At 43.2% G+C, this 26,648-nt stretch overlaps 1 protein-coding gene across 2 annotated transcripts; it reads right to left on the bottom strand.

The window, feature by feature from the left end:
- Window positions 1-118: 118 nt before the first annotated feature.
- On the bottom strand, window positions 119-25,801 carry eif2ak4 (eukaryotic translation initiation factor 2 alpha kinase 4). Of its 2 annotated transcripts, none has more exons than XM_049595960.1 (39): window positions 25,396-25,801; window positions 25,149-25,264; window positions 22,546-22,648; window positions 22,270-22,443; window positions 21,742-21,822; window positions 21,495-21,646; window positions 21,320-21,420; window positions 21,083-21,240; window positions 20,458-20,996; window positions 19,828-19,943; window positions 19,310-19,464; window positions 18,782-19,215; window positions 18,624-18,699; window positions 18,456-18,545; window positions 18,251-18,373; window positions 17,923-18,027; window positions 17,734-17,797; window positions 17,560-17,639; window positions 17,360-17,461; window positions 17,226-17,276; window positions 16,892-17,128; window positions 16,198-16,273; window positions 15,722-15,843; window positions 15,372-15,421; window positions 14,893-15,061; window positions 14,172-14,288; window positions 13,960-14,025; window positions 13,683-13,853; window positions 13,466-13,600; window positions 13,194-13,301; window positions 12,656-12,784; window positions 8,009-8,095; window positions 7,331-7,443; window positions 7,182-7,237; window positions 6,706-6,809; window positions 5,525-5,593; window positions 4,626-4,670; window positions 3,631-3,746; window positions 119-555 (listed from the first exon to the last, which is right to left on the bottom strand). In XM_049595960.1, the coding sequence occupies exons 1-39, from the start codon at window positions 25,528-25,530 to the stop codon at window positions 498-500; spliced, it is 4,983 nt and encodes a 1,660-aa protein (XP_049451917.1). In that variant the 5' UTR covers window positions 25,531-25,801; the 3' UTR covers window positions 119-497. The 2 variants fall into 2 exon arrangements, with proteins under 2 accessions (XP_049451917.1, XP_049451918.1); XM_049595961.1 differs by having other exon boundaries at window positions 16,892-17,125.
- Window positions 25,802-26,648: the final 847 nt, after the last annotated feature.

Genomic DNA, 26,648 nt, shown 5'->3' with positions numbered 1-26,648 from the left:
TAAGTATCAGTTAAAATAAAGATAAGCATTAGCTTATGAGGTAACACTAAGCTTAAAATGGGTGACTTACATACACATATAGAATTATAACAGACACAAAATCACAGCTCCAGTTGGGAAAAGGTGATTTATTCCTCCTATTGATCCTGATGCTAAATAGAAATGTAAAATTGTTGCCTTCATGACACATAATCCTCAGTAAAAAGCCCTTTCTCTTCCAGCTTCTATTAAGGCAGTAAAGTCAAGTAAACCTCTTGTCCAGGTTCGTCTGAGAAAGACCACAAAACACTGAAAGGTTTTGTGACAGTTATTTTGGGTTAAACAGCTGAATTACCATTCAACATGGTAAATAAAAACATGTGTCTTTGGGGCTCCGGTTTCCCAAAAAGAAACTTTATGAGTCTGTCATTCTTCAAGCTGATTCTGTAAGTCCAAGCATGAAAACAGTCCCTGGCAGTCCACTGAGTCTCGAGCTAAGGGGGACATCTCCCAGGTCTTTAGAGGAGGATCTTGTAGTAGTCGTCCTTGTAGCTGTACAAGACCACCACAGCCACCCTGCGAAAGGACACATATGTCAGTTATGAGATGTGAAAGAATATTAAAAAACATAGTGGAGACCTTCCAAATGGGACATTTCAGAATCAGGACAATGCCATGAAATTTAGCTGGGAGGGTTTCCAAGAGCTTAGATTGCTCGAGATAAAGAGGTGAGTCTGGGTAAAATAACACAGGATTCAACCCTGCCAAGAGTCTGTGTCCAGAGTAACTAAGTCCCAGAAATAAGTGCAGAAATTAAAATCGGTTATTACAAAAAAAAAAAAAAGTCAAAATTACTCCACTTAGTTTCAGCCACATTGCCGACATCTAATTCATCCTGAGGGGACATTAATGTTCCCCTCAGCATGAACTGTAACAGTTTGATGAACCCATCACTTTTCACGTAGCGCCATCATCAGGTCAAAATTCAAACTTGTCCAATACGATTATATTATTGTGACCAAATACATGCCAAATACATGCCAATACATTCCCATCAGCCTCAGGTGTACTGTGTTTAGAGCTAATTAGCAAATTAGCATGCTAACACGCTAAATTAAGATGAACACAGTAAACACCTGCTTTACATCAACAAGCTATCATTGTCATTGTGAGCATGCTGAGTTCCACAGAGCTGCAACAATTTAGGGTTAAGTTGTCAACTAATCTGATAATCGATTAATTAGTTTGAATCATTCTTTAAGGAAAAAAAAAAATGTCAAAATATCTTTGGGTCATGGACAAAACAAGACATTTGGGGATGTCATTTTGGGCTTTGGTAAACACTGATCGAGATTTTTCACCATTTTATGGACCAAACAATGAATCGATTACTTGAGAAAATAATCGACAAACTAATCGGCAATGAAAATAAACAGTAGTTTATTGTAGCCGTGTGAAGAGCATTGGATATAAACGTCCTACATACCGGTCGTGCCAACAGTAGTGCTGGCTGAAAGGAAAGCTCAGTGACTGCGAAGCCCTTGGGATAAGTTTAGTTTGTGGTGTTGCTGCAGCCAGGTGACTGCACGAGACCTTTAGCCCACTCATCTGGCGTCGGTTGCCTGCGCCCCACGTTGGAAGAAAACAACTAAACAAACACATGCTGAATATATCCATTGTTGCCTCTGTGATGCTCATTTATCAGTAGAGACTTTTTTCCCCCCTAAATGGCAAATCAAACACACAGCAGAGACAGGAAATTAAAACCAACTGCTCTGGAGAGGCGGACGGGAAGCCAGAAAGAGAAGCTTTGATTTCTTTCTTTTTTTTCATTGCCATCTCATTCATGAAAGAGTAAATCCTCTGAATCCCTCACAGGGTTGCTCTCTATGGGCATTCACAAGCGTCACAACACTAGAAGCTCAAACACTGAGGATTTAGCCTTGGCTTTGAAAAAAAACGTTCTGCTGGGAAGCTTGGGAATATTAACCGCTCCATCCACAACCACAGCAATGGATGAAGTTAACCCGCCCCCTCCTCAAGCTACAGTCTATGTCAATCAACTTGGGTGTTAAGAAACAGACATCAGAAGACCAAACAAGGCAAATCCTCCAGATTTCACCTCAGGAAATGGGATCAGCTGAGGATTTGATGTTCTGCAAAGCAGTAGTTATCCGTATTACATCTCTCTTTGAAGGACTGACTGTCACTGTTACACCTGGAGTGTGTGGGCTTGGTCGGAGCTTTGGAGTGGCAGCTGCCCGTAAAAGGAAGTCTGCCTTTTTAAGTGGTCTTTAATGTATTCCTCTGTTTGCCTCGGGTTTCATTTTATTAAAAATAAGTCGGTAGTGGATGGAAACCTGTGGGGGTCAGCAGAAAAGGGAGACTATGGGGTCTGTGGCTCATCTTCCAAAAGGACTCCTGCTGAGACGAGACGTCTGTGACGGTTTGCTTGGAAAATGTCTGTGCAGTGTAAAGTTCCTGCTGTGCATGTACAAATGAAGTTTAAAAACAGTTTCACATTCATCTAAATATTATTCAATTAAATGATTCAAAAGTAATGTTGGCCCTGTTTAAAATATCTCATTGGTTGGTATAATGTGAGCCTGTTTCCACTTGGTATAACCAACCCAGCCAACGAAGGTAAAGCCCAATTAAGACCAAAGATTCAGGACGAGATGAAGCAGTTTTGGAACGTTACCTGTCTCTAGAGCCAATCTACTTATAATCCATCTATCCTCCTTCATATTTTAAGAAGCTACAAATTAGATTCAGCCACAAAATAAACCTGAAAAGCTGGAAATCAGAACAGAGGTACAGAGAGTTGTTGCATAGAGATGATACACCATCTCATCTAGTTGCATTGGTGTGAACCTCCAGGTTTTTAGAACCCAGGGTATATGCAAGAATCCTGTGGTTAATTTCAATACCTTTTTAAGACTTTTTTAAGACCTTCCCAAAAAAACCTTAAGACCTCATCGCCACTTCAAGCTGTCGTTAGCAACAACGCATCTTTAACTTACTAAACAGTTGTAGTTTGCAATTAAATCTATGGAGCACAAACATACAACAGAACTCAGATAAGATGAGAAGGATTTTTTATTGTCTTTTGCTCCTCTGTTTGGTACCTGGACGTGCGCTGTCACATGATGTCGCACAGGTACGCACACGGCCCTGAGTGGCAGTCCGAATGTGCCTACCTAGCTACACATCGTTGTTTGTAATAGTAGGAGGAAAATAAATTATACATTCATGGATACTTTTTGTCAAAGCTTGAATGCCAAGAAAATTTAATACTTCATAAAATCGTGATTAAGACTTTTTAATACTTTTTAAGGGCCTTAATTTTCCAACATTTGATTTATCAACTTTTAATACTTTTTAAGACCCTGGAACTCTACAAAACATCGCATTGCAAGTAGTTGCCTGTTTCAACTCGTCTCCTTGCGAATCTTTGGTCTGAACATGGCTTAACAAGTACTAGCCAATCAGAGGCAGACTGTGGTGGGTTTAGCCTTCCCTTTCCTGGGAAACGCACATTCGCTGGCAGGAAACATAAAAAGATCTGCGACAATTTGTTTTGCTTTGACGATAACGACACGGAACTCAACAATTCAGGACTACACAAACGTGCGGAGGCACCCTACTCACTTTTTTGTAATTTTGAAATGGTGTATCTCTTCGCAGATGGACTTCAGGTAGCGCTGCTTGGGGAGACGAGACAGCAGAGTCTTCACGCTGCTGTTGAACTGCTCTTCGCTATCAAACTGGAGAGAAGGAAAGAAAGAGAGAGAGTTTAATGCAAGAAAATGGGAACATGGCAGCTAGGTGACAAAATCACTGACATCAAACAAAGGTAAAAAATTGCAGAGACTATCCAACTCAACCTTTTCTCCTTGCTCATGAACTAGATGGCATTTTGGAGGAATAAATGGGGTTTCATATGTGCAGCCTGGGAGTATATTTTTGCATGTCAAGTGTAGCGGGGCAGTGGAGTCACAAAGCTACAGAGGGTTTATAGATTTCCTTGGCTCCTTGTGTGACTTGGGGTAATTTGCCATATTTAAAACAGGCCTTTCCTGCACGCCTGGCTATACCCACTGTGTATTGTCATGCCTTTTATATACTCAACGTGTTTTCTTTGACACATGTGCTGTAAGGGGCTGACTCACTGTATAGGTGGCCCATTCATTTATGGAGTGGAGGCTTGTGCTTATATAACAGTGGTGTTAAGAGCTTTTTTCAGGTTTCTTCATGTTTCTTAGCACAATATAATTTAAGTTGTTTTTTTTAAATCTCTGCTCTGAGGTTTTTACGAGTGCAGCTTTGGTCAGGAGTTTGGAATGTGAATATTAACACCTCTCAAGTATGCGTTTTGTTAACTGTAGTGCGTGTCTGCCCCATATGTGAGCCTACTTAATGGTGTGCAAGTTAGACTGTTAAGCGTTGGAAAAAGCCAGGGGTGTTCCCTCACGCCGCTCCTCATCAGGACTGTAAGGAAGCAGACGGGATCCCCTCTTCCTGTCTGCGATCTTGACCTCTATTGGCCGTTCTTTCCACTTCCCTCAACCCGTCCCACTATTCATCAAGGATGAGGCCTTTTATTAACTCTGCAAAGGTCTTGATGAAGCTGTTAGGGAACCAACCTCCAGGGACAGGAAGTTGATCAGTGTTTCCTTCAGCAGGTCCACCTGTGGGATACAAAACAAGCAAGGTTACACAAAGACACAATGGAGCCTTATCTCACGTCGCAACAATGCCACAAACATATCCATAATCGAGCTAAAAATATCAAGCGTTGCACCCGCTGCCCGATAGCTTGTGTAATTCTTTCAACACAAGATAATCCAGTTCGCTCTGGCATCAGTAAATTACTTATAATTCCACTTGCACAATGCCCTCGCCAGGCCTGAAAGCACTCCATGTCCCTTTTACAGGAAGGGCCTAATGGCCTCCTGGATTTATCATTGGAAAATGAGTAGTGCTGTGTTCCACTCAGACTGATAGACAAGCGGCTGCTGACATGCAGCAATGAAGACTTATAGGCCTCTCGCAACTGCTTACTGGAATCAAGGTGATTATGTTTCAATAACTTGTATTTACTGTTGCGTCGCTGATGCAATCCAGACCCCAACAGGGGTGACAAATGTATTTGGAATATGCGGCGACATGGTAAATAAGACAAGCAGGGATGATTTACTTTGAGAATATCTGGCCATAAATCTACAACGCAACCACAAATAAACTCAATATGGCAGCCATTTGCGTCCCCCCGAAATGACACGGTGACTGCCTTCTGTTTAGTGTTCATTGTTCTGTAGCGACTGGAATGGATTCACAGCCATCTTAACCTCCAGCAGGGGATTTTAGCGTCAGGCAAATCACTATAAAAGGGCTGCTCCCAGTGATGTTTGCGGTTTTAGCTATCAAAGGCCCCCTTTCTCGCTCTGCGATTTCACACATGAATTCAATAGATAAGGTGGGAGAGCAGAAAAGGGGAGCTGGGATTGGGAGGGATAAAGGGGTAAACAAACAAATGACTTACTGCTAGGACTTCAATGTCATTGCTCCTGTTCTGCAAATTGCTACCGAGAGTCTGTAATTTGGTCTGGATCTGTGTGAGAGAGAAAGAGTTGAAGAGAAACAAAGTAAGAAATAAATAAATGGAGAAGGGTGGATGTAAATATTAGTTGTTCCCATGATCAGAATGAACTGGCAGGAAGAAAATCATCATGTGCACTCCTTTTATAGGCAAACTAATGTCCTGTTCTACAGTTACAAGCACCATATTGTTAAAGACAATGACAGTATGGGGCAGCTGTGGCTCAGAAGGTAAAACAGGTAGTCCACCAATCGGAAGATGAGCGGTTTGATCCCCGGCTCAAGGAAATGAACTCCAAATTGCTCCCGATGGCTGTGTGAGTGTGTGGCACCTTATATGGTAGCCTCGGCCACCAGCGTGTGAATGGGTGAATGTGAAATGTAGTGTGAAAGTGCTTTAAGTGGTCGGAAGATTAGAAATGCGCTATACAAGTGCAAGTCCATTAAGTAAATGCTCCGATGTTTAAGACAAGCACGCAGAGATGCAAAGAGGAAGCGAATACATGACGGAGAGACTACTGTTGGTGTGGGTCCGTGGACAATGGAAGTCAAGAACTGGTCTTTTCATGGATACGACACTGCACTGCTTAAATATGAATGGGTGAACACACTTAAGAACTGTGTGCAGAATGCACAGAGACTGTATATCCTGCATCAAAGCTTTCTTGGTTTCAAATAAAGGCGAGTGCAGTTATGAGGAGACAACCTCTCTTTATATCCGAAGTAAAAAATAACCTGCTTGAAAATATGTTTGGGTAGGAGCACTTCCTGTACTTAAACTGAGTTTGTTTGCGGTGCTCTTTAGATGAGGATACACACTGACACAAAAATTACTAAAAAAAAATCCCATGCTGTCTATTTTTAAACAGTTCAAATGTTTTTATTGTCACAGCATGGTCATTTAAGAGTTACATACAAACTCAGATGCATTTCAGCATCAGGCCTTCATTAGGGAGGCTTGATGCTGAATGGCGTCAGCCATTGTTTTTAAGTCTAACATGACCATGCCATGACAATAAAAGCACTTTAATTTTTTAAAAACCTACTTGAGTTTGAATTCAATTTTAAGCTGCACTTTAGAGAGCTATTATTTCACCAGCAATAAAGTGTGTGTGTGTCACCAACATGAGTCTCGTAGCGTCGTCTCGCACTGGCAGAAACTTTTTCCGGGCTGATGATGTTCACATTCATGTTCATGATGCCGCTGCTCCCATGCTGCTCTGATAAACCTACAGACAGACAAAAGAACCATTTCCACATTTGTTCCAATCATGAGACACTAATTAGTCACACCTTAATCTCACATTTACACCATCTAATGAGACAAAAGTGAAAACTACCTTTGTTTGACTAATACAATTTAATTAACAGTTTGATGCTACCTGTGTGCATGCCAGAAGGTGGAATGTTACACTTCTTCTTCTATTGCACTAATTGTACAGTGCTATGAGTAACAAATCAGTTGGCAACACTGGGATCAGTCATACTGTGCAGATGCCACATTGATCACAATATTTTGTTAAATGATTTAACACTTTTAATGTAGCACAACTGTATGAAAACAGAGGTGTGACTATAAAGAATAAGTGGTGATATCAGACCTGTGGTGTTGAGCAGTGATCCTTTAGGGTTCTGAGACATGCTCTCAGAGATTTCTCTGCAGGGGCACAAAGACAACATTATATAAGAACACCCCCCCTCTTACATCATTCAGACATCTGAGCCGCACATTAAACTAGAATGTCTTTACCTGATGTTTCTCTCCTCGGAGAATTTGGTCCGACATTTCTGAATGATGTGGTCCACCAAGTCCGACTCGTGAATCCGTTTCTCAGACTGTCTGTCCTTCTCGAAGGACTTGACCTGAGGAGTGCAAATGGCTTTAACATGTATACAATGTTCCCATAATTCTCTCTTATCAAAACAGTTTGAAAAGAATCACGAGCTCACAGAAGAGCTGCTCTCGTGTGTGTGTAAAAAAACAAAACAAAAAAAACCCCACTGCTTTTTCAAAATATATTACGGCCTAATGATTTCAGGCATCAATGGACTTCCCGATAAGACTGGGCTGCAGGACATGAGGAAAATACGAGACATGCGATAACACTGAATGCTGCGATAACAATATTAAATAGGAGTAATAAACAGATATTAAAGAGTACTCAGCTCTGCCTTTCTGTTTTCAGTACACTGCTAAAACACAACAAACTGCTTGTTAAACTAAAAGAATGAAAGGAAATTATCTCCAACATTATTTTATTGAACAAATGACACCTAACGGCAACGAACCCAAAAAATCACTGAGTGCAATATTGCAGTTTTTCAAAATCACCCAATTTCATATCATAACGATTTAAAAAATGACACATTGTGCAGCCCTATTGGAAAACGCTGCACAATGCTTTGCTGCACAGTAAGGCTGGTTTACCTTCACATAGTTCCCCTCCTTGTCCGAGACCAGGGCCATGCAGTTGATGCCGGCCAGCCTGCAGTGCTCCATCAATGTCTCCTGAGACTAAACACACAAAATGACAACAGGCTGAATTATGCACGTGCACAATGCAAGTGGTGATTTAAGGGTGCAACTCAGCTGAACTACAAGGACATAAAAATGATTGACAATATCTGAGAACGATCATTTTCACAACATACTGCACATGTGAGCCATTCACTGCTAGAGTTCTTGTTGCAGCGGCTCAGTAATGACCTTTCCTCGTGTTTCACTGGCTGCGTTTACATGCACATTAATATTCCACTATTATTCCCAATATGACAGTATTCTAAATTTGATACGGGTCATGTAAACAGTATGTTCTGTTTAGATATTCCAAATAAGGCTTTTTTCTGAATTTAGCATTTTCCGAATGAGACATGTGGGATATGCCGGTATGATTTAGGTTTCAATAGCATTCTTATATATAACATATATACAGCGTCTCAATTGGGGTTTTTTACCGCAGTTTGCAACACACAGCCTCTTGTCTGTTTACAGTCAGCTTGGTGCATTGACTATATTGTGAAGAAACACACTACCCAACAGTTTGCAAGGCTGGAGTAGCAATGCATGCCCAAAAGAAAAGCCCAGGTTTCTGGTCAGAAGAACAAACACACCTACTTTTATATATATTATAAAGACTTGGGTATCAATGGTTTTCTGGATAGGCCCAAATATTGCATCACCAACCTTTTCAAGGTGCTTGAAGGAATGAAAGAGGGAGGCTGTGTTTGTAAAGTCCAACAAGTCTGCCATCGTTAGGACTCTGACAAAGTCCTATTTTTAAGCAAAGAAGCAAAATAACAAGCGAGTATGCATGGCTGTATATCAACAAGATTATTGGTGGAATATTAATTTTCATTAGTCATGTAAACAGCTTACTAGAATTGTTATCTTTTTTCAGAATAAGGGAAGAAAAAATAATATTTCGTGCATGAAAACGTAGTGAGTGTTGGGGCTTGAGGATGGCGGCCAGACGGCGGTTGCGTGTTTTCTTCCATTCATTGCTAAAAGAATCGTAAGTCAAGTTTGACGTTTAGGTAGGAAAAAGCTCGTTCTCGGGGAACACTGGACTCACGGCTTCAAAAATTCTCCTACAGTTTGAGTTTTGCTTGGAACCAGAGTGTGGGTGTGCGATGTGCTGGGAGCCACAACCCAAACCAAAGTGTATTCAGGTAAAGCATTCAACCATGACAGTTTGTATGCATGTACATGTTTATGTCAGCCCAATTAATTCAGCCAGAGAGTTTCATCTGGCTGCTCGGCTGGACGGGCTAACTGTGGTGCAGTACAAACCCTTCTGTGTACCACAAGTGTGTTTATGTGCATGTGTCAGTTTGTCTCGTCATCACGTAAGCACTAGCACTTCCTCTTTTCTTACAGCTTTCTCATTGACAGAACAAATTAAGTCAAAGGTAAACCATCGCCTGAGGGGACGGTGGGTGGCTCTGGGCCATGCGCCTAAGCTGACCGCACGTGGAAGGGGTTTGCCATATTTGGCTAATAAAAGCTAAAAGAGTGGAACCATCTCCTGAGGATGAATTAAAGCTGCAGATTCGGGCCTGTTAAGAGGCCAGCATGTGAAAGGTGTTAACAAAAGTCTAGCGAGGGGGGAGGGATGGACGAGGAGGTCCGAACTAGGTGTTCTCAGCATCTCGCCACTGGTCAAGGCACCAACTGCATACATAATCAACAAATACACACACACACACACACACACACACAGTCGACAGTTTGGACATGATGCCGCTTGTTTTCAGCCAACCTTTCTTAAATGCTTCTAAGGACTTGTAAGGGGAAACGAAGGTGGCCAATCACTTATGTCCTGTGCCAGTACAAAAGACAATGACGACCATTAAAAGCAAACACTTGTACACTGCACAAGTGGAAAGTTAAAACAATAGGTTGTTAGGAGTAAAAGGAGGAAAAAGACACAAGGAGTATTTAAATGTGAGTGCAGCAGTATGCCAGGGAGGGCGTTTACACCAACACACAAACACAAGGCTGAGATCAGTTTGTCACATAAACATGAAGAATGTGACAGCGCTATGGCATGCGGAGTGCTGGACCAGAAGATAAATAACTTCACTTTGAAGGGACTGATCTCAGCGTGACAGTTTCCCCCGAACAAGAGCTAATCATAAAAGTTTATTGGCAGCTTGTCTAACAGATGACTGAGTTGATTATTGCAGAAATGACCCCACACTGTATTGTCCCAATATGGCCTGTGAGCCTCTTTCAAGTGAAACCACAAAGTGCAGCTCATTCTCCGGGATGTTTACTATTTCTGATGCCGTCACGATAAGTCTGTTGCTGACAGATTAGGGGCTTTTTTCCCTCAAGAACGGAAGTCACGTGTTGCCCTCTGTAGGGGGGATGAAGTTACTACAGGACATGACGGAAATCAAACATTTTACACAAAGGCTACTTCCTATTTAGGGATCTACAAGGTCAGAAAGGTAGTCGAGTGCTTGTTTAACAACAAACACGAGCTCTCACTTACATAGTTATTAGTGGATGGACACTAAATGAAATCCTTCTGCTTGAACTACTCCATGTACAGTGCTGCTGTAGCTACGTCCTCTCTGCAGATTCCTTCCTTTTGCAGGTCCGGAAGCAACAATAAGGGAGTGACTTAATCAAAAGTCCACTCTGTTTCCTTTAGCTGAGACATATTCAGGGTTGAGCCTTAATAGCTCTGGCGTGACTAGGTCTGTTATGCTGAATGTTTGTTGTGCATGTTTACAACACTATCGCTACTTTTCATGTTGACTGTTGACACTTTGTTATTTTCAATTCAATATTTTCTTGACAGCAAACATATGAGAAGCTTACAAAACTTTATGGCATATTTGGTTCTCATGCTTAACTTAATATATGTGAAAAAGATGTCATTTTTGTCATTTATAAATGCAGACAAAGTGTATGTTCATAGTTTAAAAGTTTCACTGCAGACCAGTTCCAACCCCTAATGTGCTTTTTCAACTGGCAGATCACAACTGAAGACATTTCTCATTGAATCCACTTGAAACCAAAGGTCTAGTGTAGGCTTTAGTGACATCTAGTGGTGAGGTTAAAGATTGCAACCAACTGAAACTTGTGTGCCAAGGGTGTAGGAGAACTACAGAAGCCGCCACGAAAACACAAATGGCCTCATTTAGAGCCAGTGTTTGGTTTGCCCACTCTGGCCGACTGTAGAAACAACATGACAGACTTCATGGAAGAGGACCTGCTCCGTATGTAGACATAAACGGGCCATTCTAAGGTAACAAAAACATAATGCTTAGTTTAAGGTGATTGTGCACTAAGGAGAACAAAGTTATGAATATAAGATTCCATTTCAGCCAACATATCACCCTAGATCCTACACACCGACCCTTAAAGGTGCTACGTGGAGTTTTTGACCATTTGAAGCGCTAAGGTGCAGCATTTCATGTCTACACAGTTGACAGGCTACCCATTGCTACCAATGGTTTCACACTATCCCACTGAACTCCAGGTGGTGGCGATGTGCCAACAAATGCACAAGCAGAGAAAGGGAAGAAGACGACTACTAGCAAGCAAACATCGATATTGGGTTTCAAAATGTTAAAAAATATTTGTAAATGCTACTAAATGTACTGTATGTATTGTACTGTTTTTATGGTGTGAATTTGGTTGTCTACTACTGTTGCAAATCAAGTTGCCCCTCGGGGACAATAAAGACTTTCTAATCTAATCTAATCTAATCTAATCTAATCTAATGCTGTATGTGGAAGGAAATAAACTCTACACTTCTGTAAGGCTTCAAGGATTCGCACAATGCATTTTGGCAAATAAAACAGAATGTAAGCCAAACTATGATTACAAAAAAACTCTGCAAAGCACCTTCAAATTGAATTTGATTTGATAGGTGTGGACGATTCCAACCGTCTGTTTCAGCTTCACTTAATTTGTGCAATTTTGCATGTTTTGGTGGTGCTTTTTGTAGTTGGCTTGGTAGCATGTGGCTTCAGGTTACTCATCAGGATGAGGACAATAACTCAACAGTCTGTAAACTCTCCTCCTGCCAACTAAAAATGTTGAGGTTTTCAAATGTAAACATCATAAACATAGAGGAAACATGGAGAAGAATGGACACCAGCTGAACTAGCAACCATTGTAAAGGTGTTTGAAAACAAACTGGATGACCTCTGTGCTGCATCAGTTTCCTACGGGGTATCAGGAACTTAATGTCCTTTGGTTCACCAAAAACTTGACTAAATCCTGGACTGTGCCATTTATCCTTGTGACTCCTTTCCTATATGCCGATCTGACAGAGCAGAGGACTATGGCGAGAGAAGGGAAGGAGGTGTGTGCTTTATGGTGCATAAGGACTGGTGTGTTGGTGGGAATGTGAGGTGCTGTCCTGTTCCTGCGGCTGCAGAGCAGAGTCACTACCTGTGTTCGCGAGGAGTGACTATATGTCCGTCTTGTTAAGGTTGGGATGTGTGCACAGTCAAATCATTCCACAGTCTGAAACCGTGGATTACCAGAACCATCCAGAAACATGGATTATTATAAAGGTCTAAAAAGGGCAGGTCTATCAGGCAGGCCGCTCACCTGGGAGACATCATAGGTGATGTCTGCAGAGACGCCTGTGCTCCACAGCTTCTGGATGACATTGATGGCTCTGGACATTGAAGAATGTCCCACTGGGACCACCAGAGCATCACAGGAGCTCACTGGTGGCTGATACAAAGAAAAAACAGAGCATGTAGAAACTGTCAAAAACTGAAAGTTGCAGTAAACTGTGCTAAAATAACTTCTTTGTTATAAATGAGTCATTTCATTGCCCTTCTCCATCTTCACACCTACATGCAGTTCTCTAAGCAAATCATTACACATTATGAAATATGGAAAATGATGCACTTCCAAAAATATCTCCATGGCGTCAAGAGCCACAGTGATCATAGTTATTAACATGTTTCTAAAAGTGGCTGTGTGGCGGCCGACTGCTGTAATAAGGCATCATTAAATATGTAGCTGTCTGCTGCTCCTTCATTACAATGATTAGGAATGTCAGATCCCACTGTGTCTGTGCGTCTGTCTAAGTGTGTGTATGTGTGTGTGTGTGTGTGTGTGTGTGTGTGTCTCTCACTGGCTCCTCCATGTTGGCCATAGCAGCACAGACTTTGTCCAAGGCCACACTGGCCCCCACCGCAGAACGTACTGGCACTGTGGACGCTGGCCCACGAAACTCCAGGATCTAGCAGCACAGAGAACAAAGCACATAAAGGTACCACATAGACTGCAGCACCAGCACCGCTTCATATGGAGTTAATGGGGTACAGACACAAGAGCTGTGGTTGAGATGGAAGAAATGTGGCTCACATACATGCAAAAATGTGGATGAACGGCAGTAAAACCTACCAAGTGGTCGTAGCGTCCTCCAGCGGCCACTATGTCTGGCACAGTTCGTTTGCGTTTCCTAATGAAAGCCACAAACTGGAAAATGACCCCGGAGTGATGCTGCACCTTGTACACCAAGCCTAAGTTAACCACCACCTATAGAGAGGATAAAACTGGGTTAAAGGGGGGGAAACATACACAATTCTTTAAACATTCATTCACCCAGAATCCAAATCACCTGCAGTTTAACTCCCAGTCTACGCAGCAGCACTGTGAGCTCCTCCAGGTCCTTGAGGCCCTGCTTAGCCAGCTGGGTGACGGCGGTCTTCTGTTTGGTGAGGGATGTCAGCAGTGGCGCCAGGTCCTGCAGGCTCCCCTTCTGCTCTATGTACTTGTACAGCGTCTGCAACTGTACGCAACAGAGGATTGATCTCAGTGTTTACGAGTGAGAGCAAGTGTGCTGTAGCGGGACTGATTGTTTTTACAGGAGGTTAGGGCACCCAGCGGACACTTACGCTGTTGGTTGACAGGGAAAAGTTGCAGAACTTTGCTTCCACCTCACGTTTGGTCAGCTTCTCGCTCTGAGGCAAACGGAAAAAAAGGGGCCATAGGAATGTTACCACTGCTATTTTTGGGAAGAAAACTATTACTTATGTTCATACCAGCATATCAGCAACAGTCACGCAATGTGAACAACATCTGTGATGCATGTGTGACCTGCACTGACCATGGCGTCACACAGTATCATTGAGGCCTGGCTCAGTTTGTCCTCAGGGACTCCGCTGTGGAGAAGGATGGCCTTCAACAAGCTGGTGTGGTTCAGGTAAATGTTATAGTTCCTTTCCTGCGGTCACAAAACACACACAAGCACACCTTTAACCCTCTCAGCTGCAATTACAGTCAAAACCAAGAGCACTGCTGCACAATGAGCGCCTGAGTGAATAATGACTGTTGTGTCCGGCTGCCCTCTCATTCTGCCTGACTCATGTATTCTTAAAAGCTTTCACACAAAGAGCAGGGTGGTGTAGGGGATCAGAAACAGGATCTACGAGGGATGAACCAGAGGCCAGACCCTGAGGTGACCGGGTTCAAGAAGCGTGCAAGGAGAGCTGCGACTGGAGACTGACGCAGCACTGGGTTATGTGGACAGGAAATGGATTGTACTGGGAGGCAGGGAAGGAAGTGGACCGAGCTGCGCATACCAGATTCACTATACAAATAATAAATACAGTGTAAATCTGTCAGGCTTACACATGCTTTGGTATGTTGGGAATGTGAGCGGGGAAGTGAAAAGGGAAAAAACAACGACAGGACAGGTTGTCATGATGGCATCCGTAGGAAAATAAGGAACAATGATGCATCCAACCACTCGAAAAAATGCTCTGAATGTGAATAGAGACAAGGCAGCAGTGCACTGGATCATTTAAAATACAGTTCATGTGCGTGACCTGAAGCACGGGGAACTCCTGGATTATCTCAGAGATGGTGTAAATAGTCTCGGCATCAGGGAGAAGGCTGTTTGTGACGGGTGTGACGATGTCAAAGGCACACTCCAGAAGCTCCCTCGGGTGCGCGCGATCCAGCTTCCTGGGGCGGAATACGCGTTCAATGCTGTACCTTGAGAAGGAGTGAGAGGGACACAGACACATGTGTTCATTCTCAACAGGGATGTCAGTTTTCATGTAGACTCAAAAGCACCAGCACTACTTGTGATAAGGCTTTCTGAATTAGCGAAACAGTTTAATTTGATGTTGATTTGACTTATTATGAAACAAAAAAAAACAATCATTGTTTCAAAAATTTTCTCCACCTTCATAATTTTGTTGCAATAGTATGTGATTTCTATATATGCAGCAAACCCGGTCATCATTTTGAGTAGAACTTTTTTAAAATCATTATAACAATGTGTTAAATCATTAAACTTTACCTCTTCAGGTGAGTTATATTATTGCGAGCGATGAACCTTGAAAACGCCATCTAAAGTAAAAAGAGAGGCGAGACATTAGGTGCCCCGCGTAATGACAGTGAAGTCAGTGCATACCAGGCTGTAATCAATCACAGTGTGGAAACAACCATTTAGTCCTCAGGGTTTCCTGAGGTAGCAGGATCTTAAGGCGGCTGCTGATTGCAGCCTCACACTGTGTGTGTTTGTGGGGGTGTGTGTGTGTGTGTGTGTGTTTGCATGTGCTAATGCAAATACTTGTGTAATTAGTGTTTGTGTGCAAGCACGGACATGCACGCCTGCACGTGTAAAGTGTGTGCGTGTGTTGGGCTCACGCGAAGGTCATAGGGCAGTGTAACCAGCATTCCGCTGTGGTCCATGAAGCAGGCCAGCTCGCTGCCTTCGTACAGCTTCCTGTTTCTGGGGAGGAGCAGCGGTGTCTGGAGACGCACCGCACCTGAAAACAAACATGGTGTATTACTGCTACATCTGCATAAGACAACACAACCCTCGCCCTAAAAGAGATGATGCATGCAAGCCAAGACGAACTGAGCGTAAACAAGTAAGTACAGCTGGACATCATCAGCGGTGTGCGCAGAAATAACACCCACACCTGCACAGAATCTGCGCTGCCCAACAGTGCGCTTATTGTTTAGCTGCCACTCACTGGAGCAGATGTCGGGGTCCCGAAAACAGGGCTTACAGCAGGGTCAGGAGTCCAAGTGGTTTGCAGTGGAGTGTCAACAAAGGCTCACGTTCACACGCACACACCAAACAGGCCAGGTGGTGTAGTGTAGCGTAGTGTACTCACCGTGCTTCTTGAAGATCCTGGTGATTGTTTCATACACATGCTGCTGCAATTTGGCACTGCTGAAGCTGAAGCTGCCCTGGAGGGAGACCAAACAAACAGCCTCTGTTAGGGATCTGGAGACATCGATTAAGCACTAACAGGCCTTCTGCTGGTCGGTTATACAGAGCAGATGAGTGAAGGAGCACTGAGGGGTTGGGGCTGCTATTCATATGTCTGCAGTGACATCTTCAGGAAGAACGAGGAACTACTTGCTTAGTATGAGCCAACTTTTTACTGTAGCTTTACACTTACATTTACAACATACCCAAAACACATAAGTCTTAAAGGAACATTTCATTCCCCAAATGACCATTTGTGTATCAATTACTCATCCTGTGTGAAGTAGAATTTATGAAGAAAACGTAGCTTTCCTCGCATGCCTCCACGATGAACTACGGATCTAAACATGGACAAAATTCTCGATGAATTGGAGTCGTTTGGGGGGGGTCTAACAACAGCAAACTATATTAAAACATCTGTTTACAAACTCTCATATGACTCATAAATTCCCTAAATGTTCAAATGTCAGACACATGACCTTCCCTCTGGTCTTGTACAAAGTATGTCTAATATTTTTCCTACTTTAAACACCGCATGTGCTTTATTTAAATAAATGCAAACACTTGAACCAACTCAACTCCAGCAGCAGCCTCACCTTGTGTAGATCTATGTCATAGGTGTAGTCCATGACCGGAGAGGTGTTCTGGGCAAACAGCTGGCCCACCATGGTGCGGTATGCCTTGCCGTTGATGTTGGCCATGGTGTGCTGCAGCACCTCATGCAGCTCCGACTCCTCCATCTGTGGCGGAGGCAGCAGTTCGCTCTTCAGCAGCTCCTGGGCAGTGGGCCGCAGTGCCGGGTCGTGGTTCAACAGCCACTCAATCACCTTCTTCTGACAGACACGAAGATGAATGACAGAGAACCATTCTAGTGTTAACTTTAGAACAGAGAGGGAAAAGACTCATATCAAAATGCTGCAGCGTCCTCACCTGTGTCCCTTGCTCATACGCATTAAAGTCCTCGGGGAAGATCATGGGCTCCTGCAGCGTGGAGAGAGACGAGGTCAGTAAAAAGCCAGTTTCAATTACCTACATGGATTGCTCTCTTCTGAACATGGACGTACCACACGCAGCTGGCTCAGGACAGAGATGCGCTCGGCCCCCGTGGTCATGGGCCGATAGGACATCTCAAAGAGGATGATGCCCAAGCTGAACAGGTCGACTTTCTGAGAACAGAGAGAAAAGATGAATAACAAAAGTCACGAGGAAGCAGCTGCACAAGCTTTAATTAAATCTATTTTTCAACAAAAATCTGACATCTTACTTGGTTGTAGGTGGCTTTGGTGTTTCCTTGAACCTCTGGACTTACGTAAAGCGCAGTGCCAACCATGCCTGTCATGTTACCTGCAGAGTAGTGACACAAAAGCAGTGTCAGGGAAGAACGTGAATATCAGACAAAACTCAGTACACTGTGTTAATGTGTTTAAACTCTCTGCACCTGTCGGGTCCGGTTTGGGCATCACTGCTGAGCCGCCATCTTCCACTTCAAATTTACCTGCAGCCTGAGAGAGATAAGAGTATCTCCTGAAGTGCATAATGTCTTCATCAATGGAATTATGCATTAAATATGCACAAGCAGCCACAGTGCAGCCTGTTAAATGAATACCACATTAGGTTTAATGCGTACCACATTAGCAGGATGGTCTGTGGCCAGGCCAAAGTCCCCAATCTTCACGTGGTCCTGCGAGTCGAGGAAGATGTTGACGGGCTTCAAGTCCCTGTGAATCATACCCTGAAAGAGCGGAGGATAGATGAAGAGCTCTGCTGGTTCATGGGTAATTGAAAACATGGCATCCTCCTTGTAAACATTTATGTTATATTTAAGTATGAGAAGCACATGGCTTGGATTTCTTAGTGTGATCCTTGCGGTAATCAGACACTTCCGTGGCAAATAGGCTTATGATCTTTAACGAAGGGTGGACACTTAAACACATAAGCACACACAGATTGAACACCTGCTCGTGGATGTAAGCGAGGCCATCCAGTATTTCCCTGAAGAGTCTCCACAAGCGAGTCTGGTCCCGGTGCAGGCCCTGATCTATCGTGTCTCTTAAAGTGCTCTTTTCACAGTATTCCATCTGTCGGGAGCAGAAGACATGTTTTAGACGTGAGGCAGAGATCTCTAGTGGTAAAGAAATGGAGCGCGGCGGTGAGGCTTACTTGTATGTACAAGTAATGTGCTATAAGGGGGGGTCGATCTGAGTCCGTGCTCTCCGTTGTGTCAATCACGGGCCTTTTGCTTGGCTCACCCTGCGAGAGGAAACATCATGTTTGTTGCTCTGACAAACACTAATGAGTGAATGAATGATGTAGTGTAAATATTCAAACCTGTGACATCTCCTCTGTGCTTTCATCGTCGCCATTGTCGAAAATGATGTCACTACTTAAGTCACTATCTGATGGCCTGGAAGCAAAAAAAAAAAAAAAAAGATACTGAAGATAGTGAAAGTCTTGCTGGACTTACTGCCTCTAAAAAAAATACTTACAAAAAAGAAGCGCCAAACACATCTTCTTCCTCATCATCATCCTCTTCGTCGCTCGACTGCTGTCCGCCACATTTGGCACTGGAGGATTTCTCGATGGAGGTGGACCACTCCACCGAGCTGGACAGAGCCGGAGGCGGCGCAATGTCCTCCACGTTATCGACGAGTCCCAGCTCGTTGATGCTCCGCGGAGGCTCTTTGCGCTGAGGGGGCTTGTCAGGGGAGCTAAAAGGCTCAGAGCTGTCAGTGTTGCTCAGCACCCCTCCAGGGGGCGTCTCGTGCCGCTCGATCCACGCGTTGTAGTAGCGGACGATATTCTCATGGTTGAGGCGGGAGAGCAGCGTCACCTCGCCTTTGATGCGTCTGAACTGTTTACTGGCCGGGTTGACCTGGATGCGCTTTACAGCATAGTAGCAACCATCAAGGTTATTCTGGACCTGGAGAAGGGAAGTGAAAAAGAGGACATAAAGAAATCACAGTCAACTTTTTTGCCACTGTAACACCATCTCCTGATAAGGCTAAAGAGCACACCTTAATTACAGCACCAAATGCTCCTTTTCCAAGAAGCTGGAGTTCTTCAAACTCATTGAAGTATCTAGAAAACTGCCTCTGCACCCCGGTGCTGAAGGGAGCATTGAGGATGTGGCTGCGTGGGATGACTGATGATGGGAAGTCCACCGCAGGATCTGAGATGACAAAAAACAAACCAAACTTGACGAACTATTGTACTGTCTTGCTGGAGATGATCTTTCTCATTTATCAATTTACTGTACTTCAAAATAAAATCATCATCATTTTTACAAACGTAACATGGTTTAGAGTCACATGTGGTCCATTCAGAACAGACCCAGGACCAACTTCTGGACTGTGACCCACCAGTTGGGAACCAGTGCACTAGAAAATTATATGGTCCTCAAAATGAATTGCTCACTGACTGAATTTTAGGATACTATGGTTGCACTTTGTGACTTTGTTGTCCTTAACTTTCAAAAGTGTTCCTAATATTTCATCCCCCTCATTTCCACACTGCATATGGACGTGTATATCACCTTCTGGGCTTGTTTCCTGGTGGTGTGGCAGGTTTTTAGGTGATGGAGGCTTGAGGAAGGAGTGGTCCAAAAGCTGTTGGGCTGTCCAGCGTTCAGCATCATTCAGACACACACACCTATGACAAATACACAGTGTACAGTATGAAAGACAAGAACAATCTAGGCTATGGCACAAGTCCACAGTGTGCTGGTGCTCTGCTGACAGCACAGAACAGATATACAGCACCAGAAACAAAGAAACAGTCTGTATAATCCAAATGGCAGTCACTGATTTCCCTTCATCACTGTACGGCATGAAAATCAACTCACAGAGACATGAAACTCTCTTAAGTTTAAGGCAGTATATGTCTCAGTGTAGAGCTGCAGCTGTAAGTCGGTTAATCGATCAAATTGAGAAAATGAACTGAGTGATCATTTAATATTCTGCTTTTCTCTGTCTTACAATGCAGCAAATTAAATATTTTGGGGGTCTGGACTAATGTTAAAACAAAACAAATGGTAAATTTAAATGGTTTTAAGTAAACAGTAAGCTCTGGAAGACTGTCAGCACTAACGGAGAGCATGCAGCACATGATTGTTAGTAGATGGGCTGAAACACTGGTACATGGTGAGGTATCCATCCATACATACTTGTGGAGGAAATCCTGGAAGTCAGCAGGCAAGCTGGCTGGCACCGTCACTGGATACTCCTTCACCTCCTTCCCCTGACTCAGCCCCAGCAGCATCAGCCCCAAGTTCCACACGTCCCCTTTCTTGCCCGTTTTGGTCGGCATCACCGTGTCCTCTGAGAAACGCACGTGGGCTTGCTCAAAAATGTCCTCTTTGCAGATATCGGCAAACCTCTTCGATAAGCTGTAATCAGTCAGTCGGATGTTGCCCTCGGAGTCCACCAGCACGCTGGAGGCCCCCAGCTGTTTGTGCACCACAGAGTTTGAGTGAAGGTAGTCGAGGGCGGCCAGCAGCTGGGCCGTGTAGTGGCACAGTTTATCCAGAGGGACCGGAGTGTGGGCGGTGAGGTTTTGGGTCAGGTTGATGCCGGCCACATGCTCCACCAGCAGGTTAACCACGAGGCAGTCCTCCTTCTCTGTGGAGCTCAGCGCCATGTAGTGCACCAAGTTTGGGTGCTCCAGCCGCAGGAGGGAGTTGAACTCATTTTCTGCCCCGTGGATCTACACAGGAATGGTATTTCAGAAGTCAATTACATTACTTAATCACTACATTCTCAATGATAAAACTTGCTTCCTTGTCTACTTGCCTGCTTTTTGCAGTTCTCAATCCTTCCTTTCTCCTGGCTGGTGAAGAACTTGCTCTTCTTCTTGTTCCAGCGCAGCGACCACTCGTAGACCACGACAAAGTCTCCTGAGTTCGCCTCAAATCCGTAATAAACATGACGCCGCAGCCTTTCGCTTTCTCCTGTTACAACACGAACACAGATGTAAGCATACAAAGAGGGTACTTGGGTGAAATAAGCGACTTATGCGTCAGCTCTCACCTAAACTTTTCCCTCTGTGGACAGCAAGTTCTCCAAAAGTGCTGCTGTTGAAATGAAGGAGTTCCTGTGAGCGAGGGTTGTCTTCATTAACCGTGTCACGTCTGGGAAAACAGATGCAACTTTAAGCTTTGTTACAAGTTTCTTTAACACAAAATGCATTTGATTTGCCATCTACCTGTGGCGTGTATTCGAGGTAGTCCGACGGCGGTTAATAGCTGCTCTCTTGGCTTCTGTCAATTCAGGAGTAGCTCCACCTGGGCTGGGTGGGCTTCTGCCTAGCGGGGAGGCGTTAGCAAGGACTGGCTGCTCCATACTCTCAAGTCGCTCCTATGAATATAGAAACCACACAGATGTTCAATTACAACTCCATTTATGTTGATTTGCAGGCAATATAATATAGACTGTGTATGTTTTACAGACACCTGTTTGGCTATCTCCTTTCTTCTCCTTTCCTCTCGTTTCTCCTCCTCTCGTCTTTGGATTTCAGCCATGATCTCTTTTTCCTACATGAATGAAAAATACTTCAGTAAACACCACATTTAACTAGAGCTTATGTCAGGTGTTTAAGGTTTGGTTATTTAAGGAAATACCAAAAGGGTGCATAGTTTGTCAAATTTTTACAAGTCAGGCAAGAAAAAAAAACTACCCTGTATCATTCCCAAAACTCAGACATCTTCTGTGTGTAGTTACATTAAAGAGTAGAATTTCTGGCAACTCTGGTATATACAATTATCATCTATTAATTAGCTGATGGGTTTTCTGCTTCTTGTTCACAGTATTAGCTGTAATTATTTAGTTTCAATTACACAGAACAGATAGGATTAACATTACAGCTCCCACAAGAGGACATTTAAGATCCTTCATGAATGGGCCGGACAAATCACTTAGAAATAACATTAGTGCAAAACCCCAGATAAAACTAATCCAGCATGAACGTCTCTCCTCCTCACCATCTCCTCCTCCTGCTTGCGCCGCTGGTCCATCTTCTGCTGCTCCTCCTGGGCTCGCTTCTCCTGCTGCCTCCGCTGGTTCTTCAGCATCTCCTCGTGGAAGGAGCTCGAAGGGGGCTTGTTGTGCTCGCTCAGGAAGCCCTGGATATAGTCTGCCAGCTCGTAAATCATCACCTAGGTGGACAGGTAGGTAGGTTAGAAGCAATCTGTGTATGTACTTGTATCTGTGTGTGTGTGTGTGTGTGTGTGTGTGTGTGTGTGTGCATGTATGCTCACCTCCCCACATCGAGCTGCTGCCAGCTTGGTGAGTTCACTCTGGAGGTTTTGGAGGTTTTCATTTGACAGACCTTTGGCATTATTCAGCTCCAGCTCGGGGGGCCTGTAGGTGTCACAGCATGTGAGTTACCAAGAGTGAAGGATCACTGGTAAAAACACTGAGATGACTTTTACAACTCAGAGGATTTTTGCTCTGATTGTGCCTGGATTACCATCAGGCGCACGGGGCAGTTTTCCTGGAATGTTAAAAAGCCGCAGTTTGGCCTGTAGAGAAATATGCAGCGTCTTTCTCAACATTTCCATTTCCCAAGTCATGTGGGCTCATGAGGATAAAAATGCTTTTAGTTAGTTATTAGTCAGTGGACAAATCTTGATAGTCACTTAGTTGTGACAGTCCTTTTTTGTAATTCACTTTTTATTGGCATTTAAAATTAAACATACACCGTGTACATCAGGCATTCATGTTTATCACAGATCCCACAGCAGTCTTTTCACACACAGACACATAGACAGAAAAAATAAAAATTAAATTAAAAAATATATATATATTTTTTTATTATAATATAATCAATAATTTGTAAAAAAAAATAAAATAAAATAAAATAAAATAAAAATAAATAAATAATTAATTAAATAAATAAATAAAATAAAATCAGGCCTATGGAGTAAATTGTTCTAATTTATGGTTCACATATGGTGCTATCTTCTCCATTTTCTAAATGTCCATTGTAATGTCCATCCATCATTTCAAGTTGGGCTCTCCTGTGACAGCCATGTCCTGGTAGGAGTCTTTTTCCAGCCTCCAGCAGTATATCATCAGCCATCTGTCTCTTTTCAGCCATTCTTGGGGTATACACCCAAAAAATATAAATGTACTTTCTTGAAAATATCTTGCGGGGCTTTGGGTGTCCCTCTCCAATAGTCTTTAATAACAGGGCAGTCCCAGAAGACATTTGCATTTTGGTTTCCACAGTGTCTCCAGCAAACAGGGGTCCTTCACATAGTGGGATTTCTGAAAGGGTGTAGTAAAACACCTTTTCCAGCAATTTTCCCTCCATTTTTGTGATGTGGTAAATTTCCTTGGCCGCACTTCTAGCGTCTGGTCCTATTCCCTTAAAGCTGTACTGCATATAGTGTGGTCATGTGCTAGTTCCTATTGGTCAATCCAGGTCATATCTCTGACATTCAACACATTACAAGCTGTTTTTATAACTCTGATTTCTAGCTTGTACGGTATCAGACACACTGTAGTTGGCGGGCATGGAAGAAACCGGTAATGTGGAAATATACAAAGCAGACAATGCTAAAAAAAAGACAGACAGAGAGAGAGGTGGAGGTGGAGGCAGAAGGGGCCTGTGACAGCACATTATTGCTTACTAGCCTATCGATGCAGCCCAAGCTTCTGTACAAGACCTTTGCCTGAGTAAATCCTTTAAAATAAGCAAACATTTTGATTTAAATCTGGAACTATCTGATCAAAGAACAAGCAGACAAGATTTTGAATCTGACCACACATTCAGTGCAGCTTTGGCACTTCACAGTGGCATTAACAGTGCTGCAGATACATTTTGGGTCTCCTATGACAGGCGCTCTTAGACTGTTTTTTTGTTGTTTTTTTCCCCCTTTTTTTAATGCCTTTTTCTTCTGGGGGATTTAATGGCTTTGGCCAATATTACAATGTGTTGGATTTAGATAACTCTTAGTCGCAACTCTGTTTTGAATACACAAGAAAACAATTTTTGCTCCAAGCATGAGTGGTACTTTATTGAGTTCACAGTCACATGCTTTGACACAAGACATTCTCAGCTTTCAAAAACCTCAGTATCCAAAAAGCACAGGACACTATTTTGGGACTATAACTGGGAATAAATAAAAAATAAATAAGCTTGCCAATGCTGCTGCCATACGATGTGCCATTTTTGTGCATCAAAGTTGCTGTTTTTATCTTCTTTGTCGCATCAAAAACAAAGTGCAACGGTCAGAAATAATACAAGTAATACAGCATCGATACCTGCACTGTGCAAAAACAATATTTTATAGTATGATACTATGAATATATGTATAAGAAAAAAAATCTAAACAAAACTAATTAAGAGTTGTTTTGTTCGCAGAAACAAGGTTGCCAGAGGCATTTCTGTCTGATACAATCTAAGTGCTGTGTCATCAGTCACAAGTTATAATCCCACATTCGGATAAATATCTTTTGCTTGTTTATGTTTTTGGAGTTGTTGTTGTTGTAAGATAAGTGCCCACGTTCTTTCTGCACCGCCTCATCTTACAAATAAAAAATAATTTAGGGTTACCAAAAAATTAAAGTTTTCAGTTATTTAGAGAGCATAAGAATAAGATAAAGGCATCCTAAACATGCATTTCTCTGACCAGTAGTGTCCAGGATGTCTCAGTATGTGGACAGACAATGAATAAGTGTCCTGTAGACATACTTTACATTGCAAAAGATCATTTAGAGACAGGAGTTGCATGGTGGAAAGAGACTTCCCTCACTTTTTTAGAGCAGCTGCTCACTATGTGTATGGACACCCTGTAGTGCAGTGGGAATAATGGGAACAGTGAAAACATGACAAAGGTCAGAGGTCAGTACTCACGCGTCTGGGTATGTCGGTGGGCATTTGACCTGCAAGTCCACAGTCACGTAGCACTCCTGTCCATTGTTCAGCCCGTTGGGCCGCAGGCAGAGGTGCACCTCTGGAGGCCTTTTAACCTGAAAACACAGCCAGCACACCCTCACTGATGATGTGCTCACCTCGGAACACTGCAGCTAACAGTGATAACGTGTCAACTTTTCCCCATCACTGCCTACAGGCTATGCATTCAGCTAACACCTCTAGCTACCTTCCACGGGTCGTTGCTCCGCAGATCCTGGAAGTCATCTCCAAAGATAGACGCGAGAGCCTCCAGCTCATTTTCCTGTTGGACCGTGTAGTCGTCTGTCCCCTCTGCTGCTGCTGGAGTGTGCTGACCGCTCATTCTTCTGCCTCGGCTACATGGCAGTGCTCCTGTCCTGTCACACACGCACAGCCGTCAGGAGGAAGAAGGAGGAAGAAGAGGCTCCGCTCGGCTCTCCGCTGCACTCACCGCCCTCCTCCACCGCTCCTCTGTCACTTTGTTACCTCCAAACTTTAGCAGGTATTCACAGAGCTGCCATTAAGCACTACGCAGTCACTAACTTATCACTTATCACAGGCGACAGCACAGCAGGCTGAAGCAACTATGCTGCCAAGTGGCGCATGGCTGTCGCAAGCGGCGTCGCAGGTGAAACGTCATCACGTTGTTCTGCGTGCAATGGCCTGTAGGGGGCAGTAGTTCTCCTGAGCTGATGCTGGGAACAGAATGTACAGGAAATAATTAACTTCTCTATATTCACAAGCAGATTTGGGACCAAGTCATTGTTTTACAAGTCACAGTTAAGTCTCAAGTCTTTGCACACAAGTCCCAAGTTAAGTCTCAAGTCCTGAACATTGAATTTCGAGTCCTAAACAAGTCATCATGTCCGCCTCACTAAATGTAATGATAGGTTAACAACAGAGCAGTAATATATTACTTTTTAAAGAATTAATTATTTTCAAAATGTGTATTTTTGAGATGCAAGTCCTTTTTTTTTTAGTTTTGTCAATTCTGAAATCATGAAATTTGTGACTGGAGTCCACACCTCTCTTAACAAGTAGCCTATAAGCATGATCTGAATGATACAAAATTAAATATTTAATTAGGGAATCATTTTTGCATTACAGAGAGGGGATACATTATGTGCAGGGGCGTAAATACAGACAGTGCAGGCAGGGTGATTGCTCTGGGGCCCATGGAGTGAAGGGGCCCATAGAGAGAGTGGGCCCTCTAACTATAAGTTAGGCAGAAAACAGGTCCTTGTGAGTAATTTAGATTGCTACCTCAGAAATATGCCTGTGTTCAAAGAAAAACTCCATTTGCCATTTCCTATATATGCCTTTGAAAAGGTAGTAGCATTTATCACAAAATATGTTATAAAGTATATGCTCACTCTATACAAACTATAAAACTATACTATTCGATTAATAATCCCTTATTTCTTCTTATAATTTTTTGCCATATATAAATATATGCGATGA

The sequence above is a fragment of the Epinephelus fuscoguttatus genome, linkage group LG14 (genome assembly GCF_011397635.1).
Source record: "Epinephelus fuscoguttatus linkage group LG14, E.fuscoguttatus.final_Chr_v1".
Taxonomy (NCBI): domain Eukaryota; kingdom Metazoa; phylum Chordata; class Actinopteri; order Perciformes; family Serranidae; genus Epinephelus; species Epinephelus fuscoguttatus.
The sequence above is the reverse complement of the archived record's forward strand: the minus strand, read 5'-3'. Positions and strand labels throughout refer to the sequence as shown.

What these genes read in the sequence shown, in the direction of transcription:
- eif2ak4 (XM_049595960.1), bottom strand. Translation starts at nt 25,530, where the DNA reads ATGAGCGGTCAGCACACTCCAGCAGCAGCAGAGGGGACAGACGACTAC. An exon ending in CAGACCATCCTGCTAATGTG is followed by an intron (nt 17,798 to 17,922) that starts GTACGCATTAAA and finishes TATCTCTCTCAG; the next exon opens with GCTGCAGGTAAATTTGAAGT. An exon ending in GACTGGGAGTTAAACTGCAG is followed by an intron (nt 13,601 to 13,682) that starts GTGATTTGGATT and finishes TCCTCTCTATAG; the next exon opens with GTGGTGGTTAACTTAGGCTT.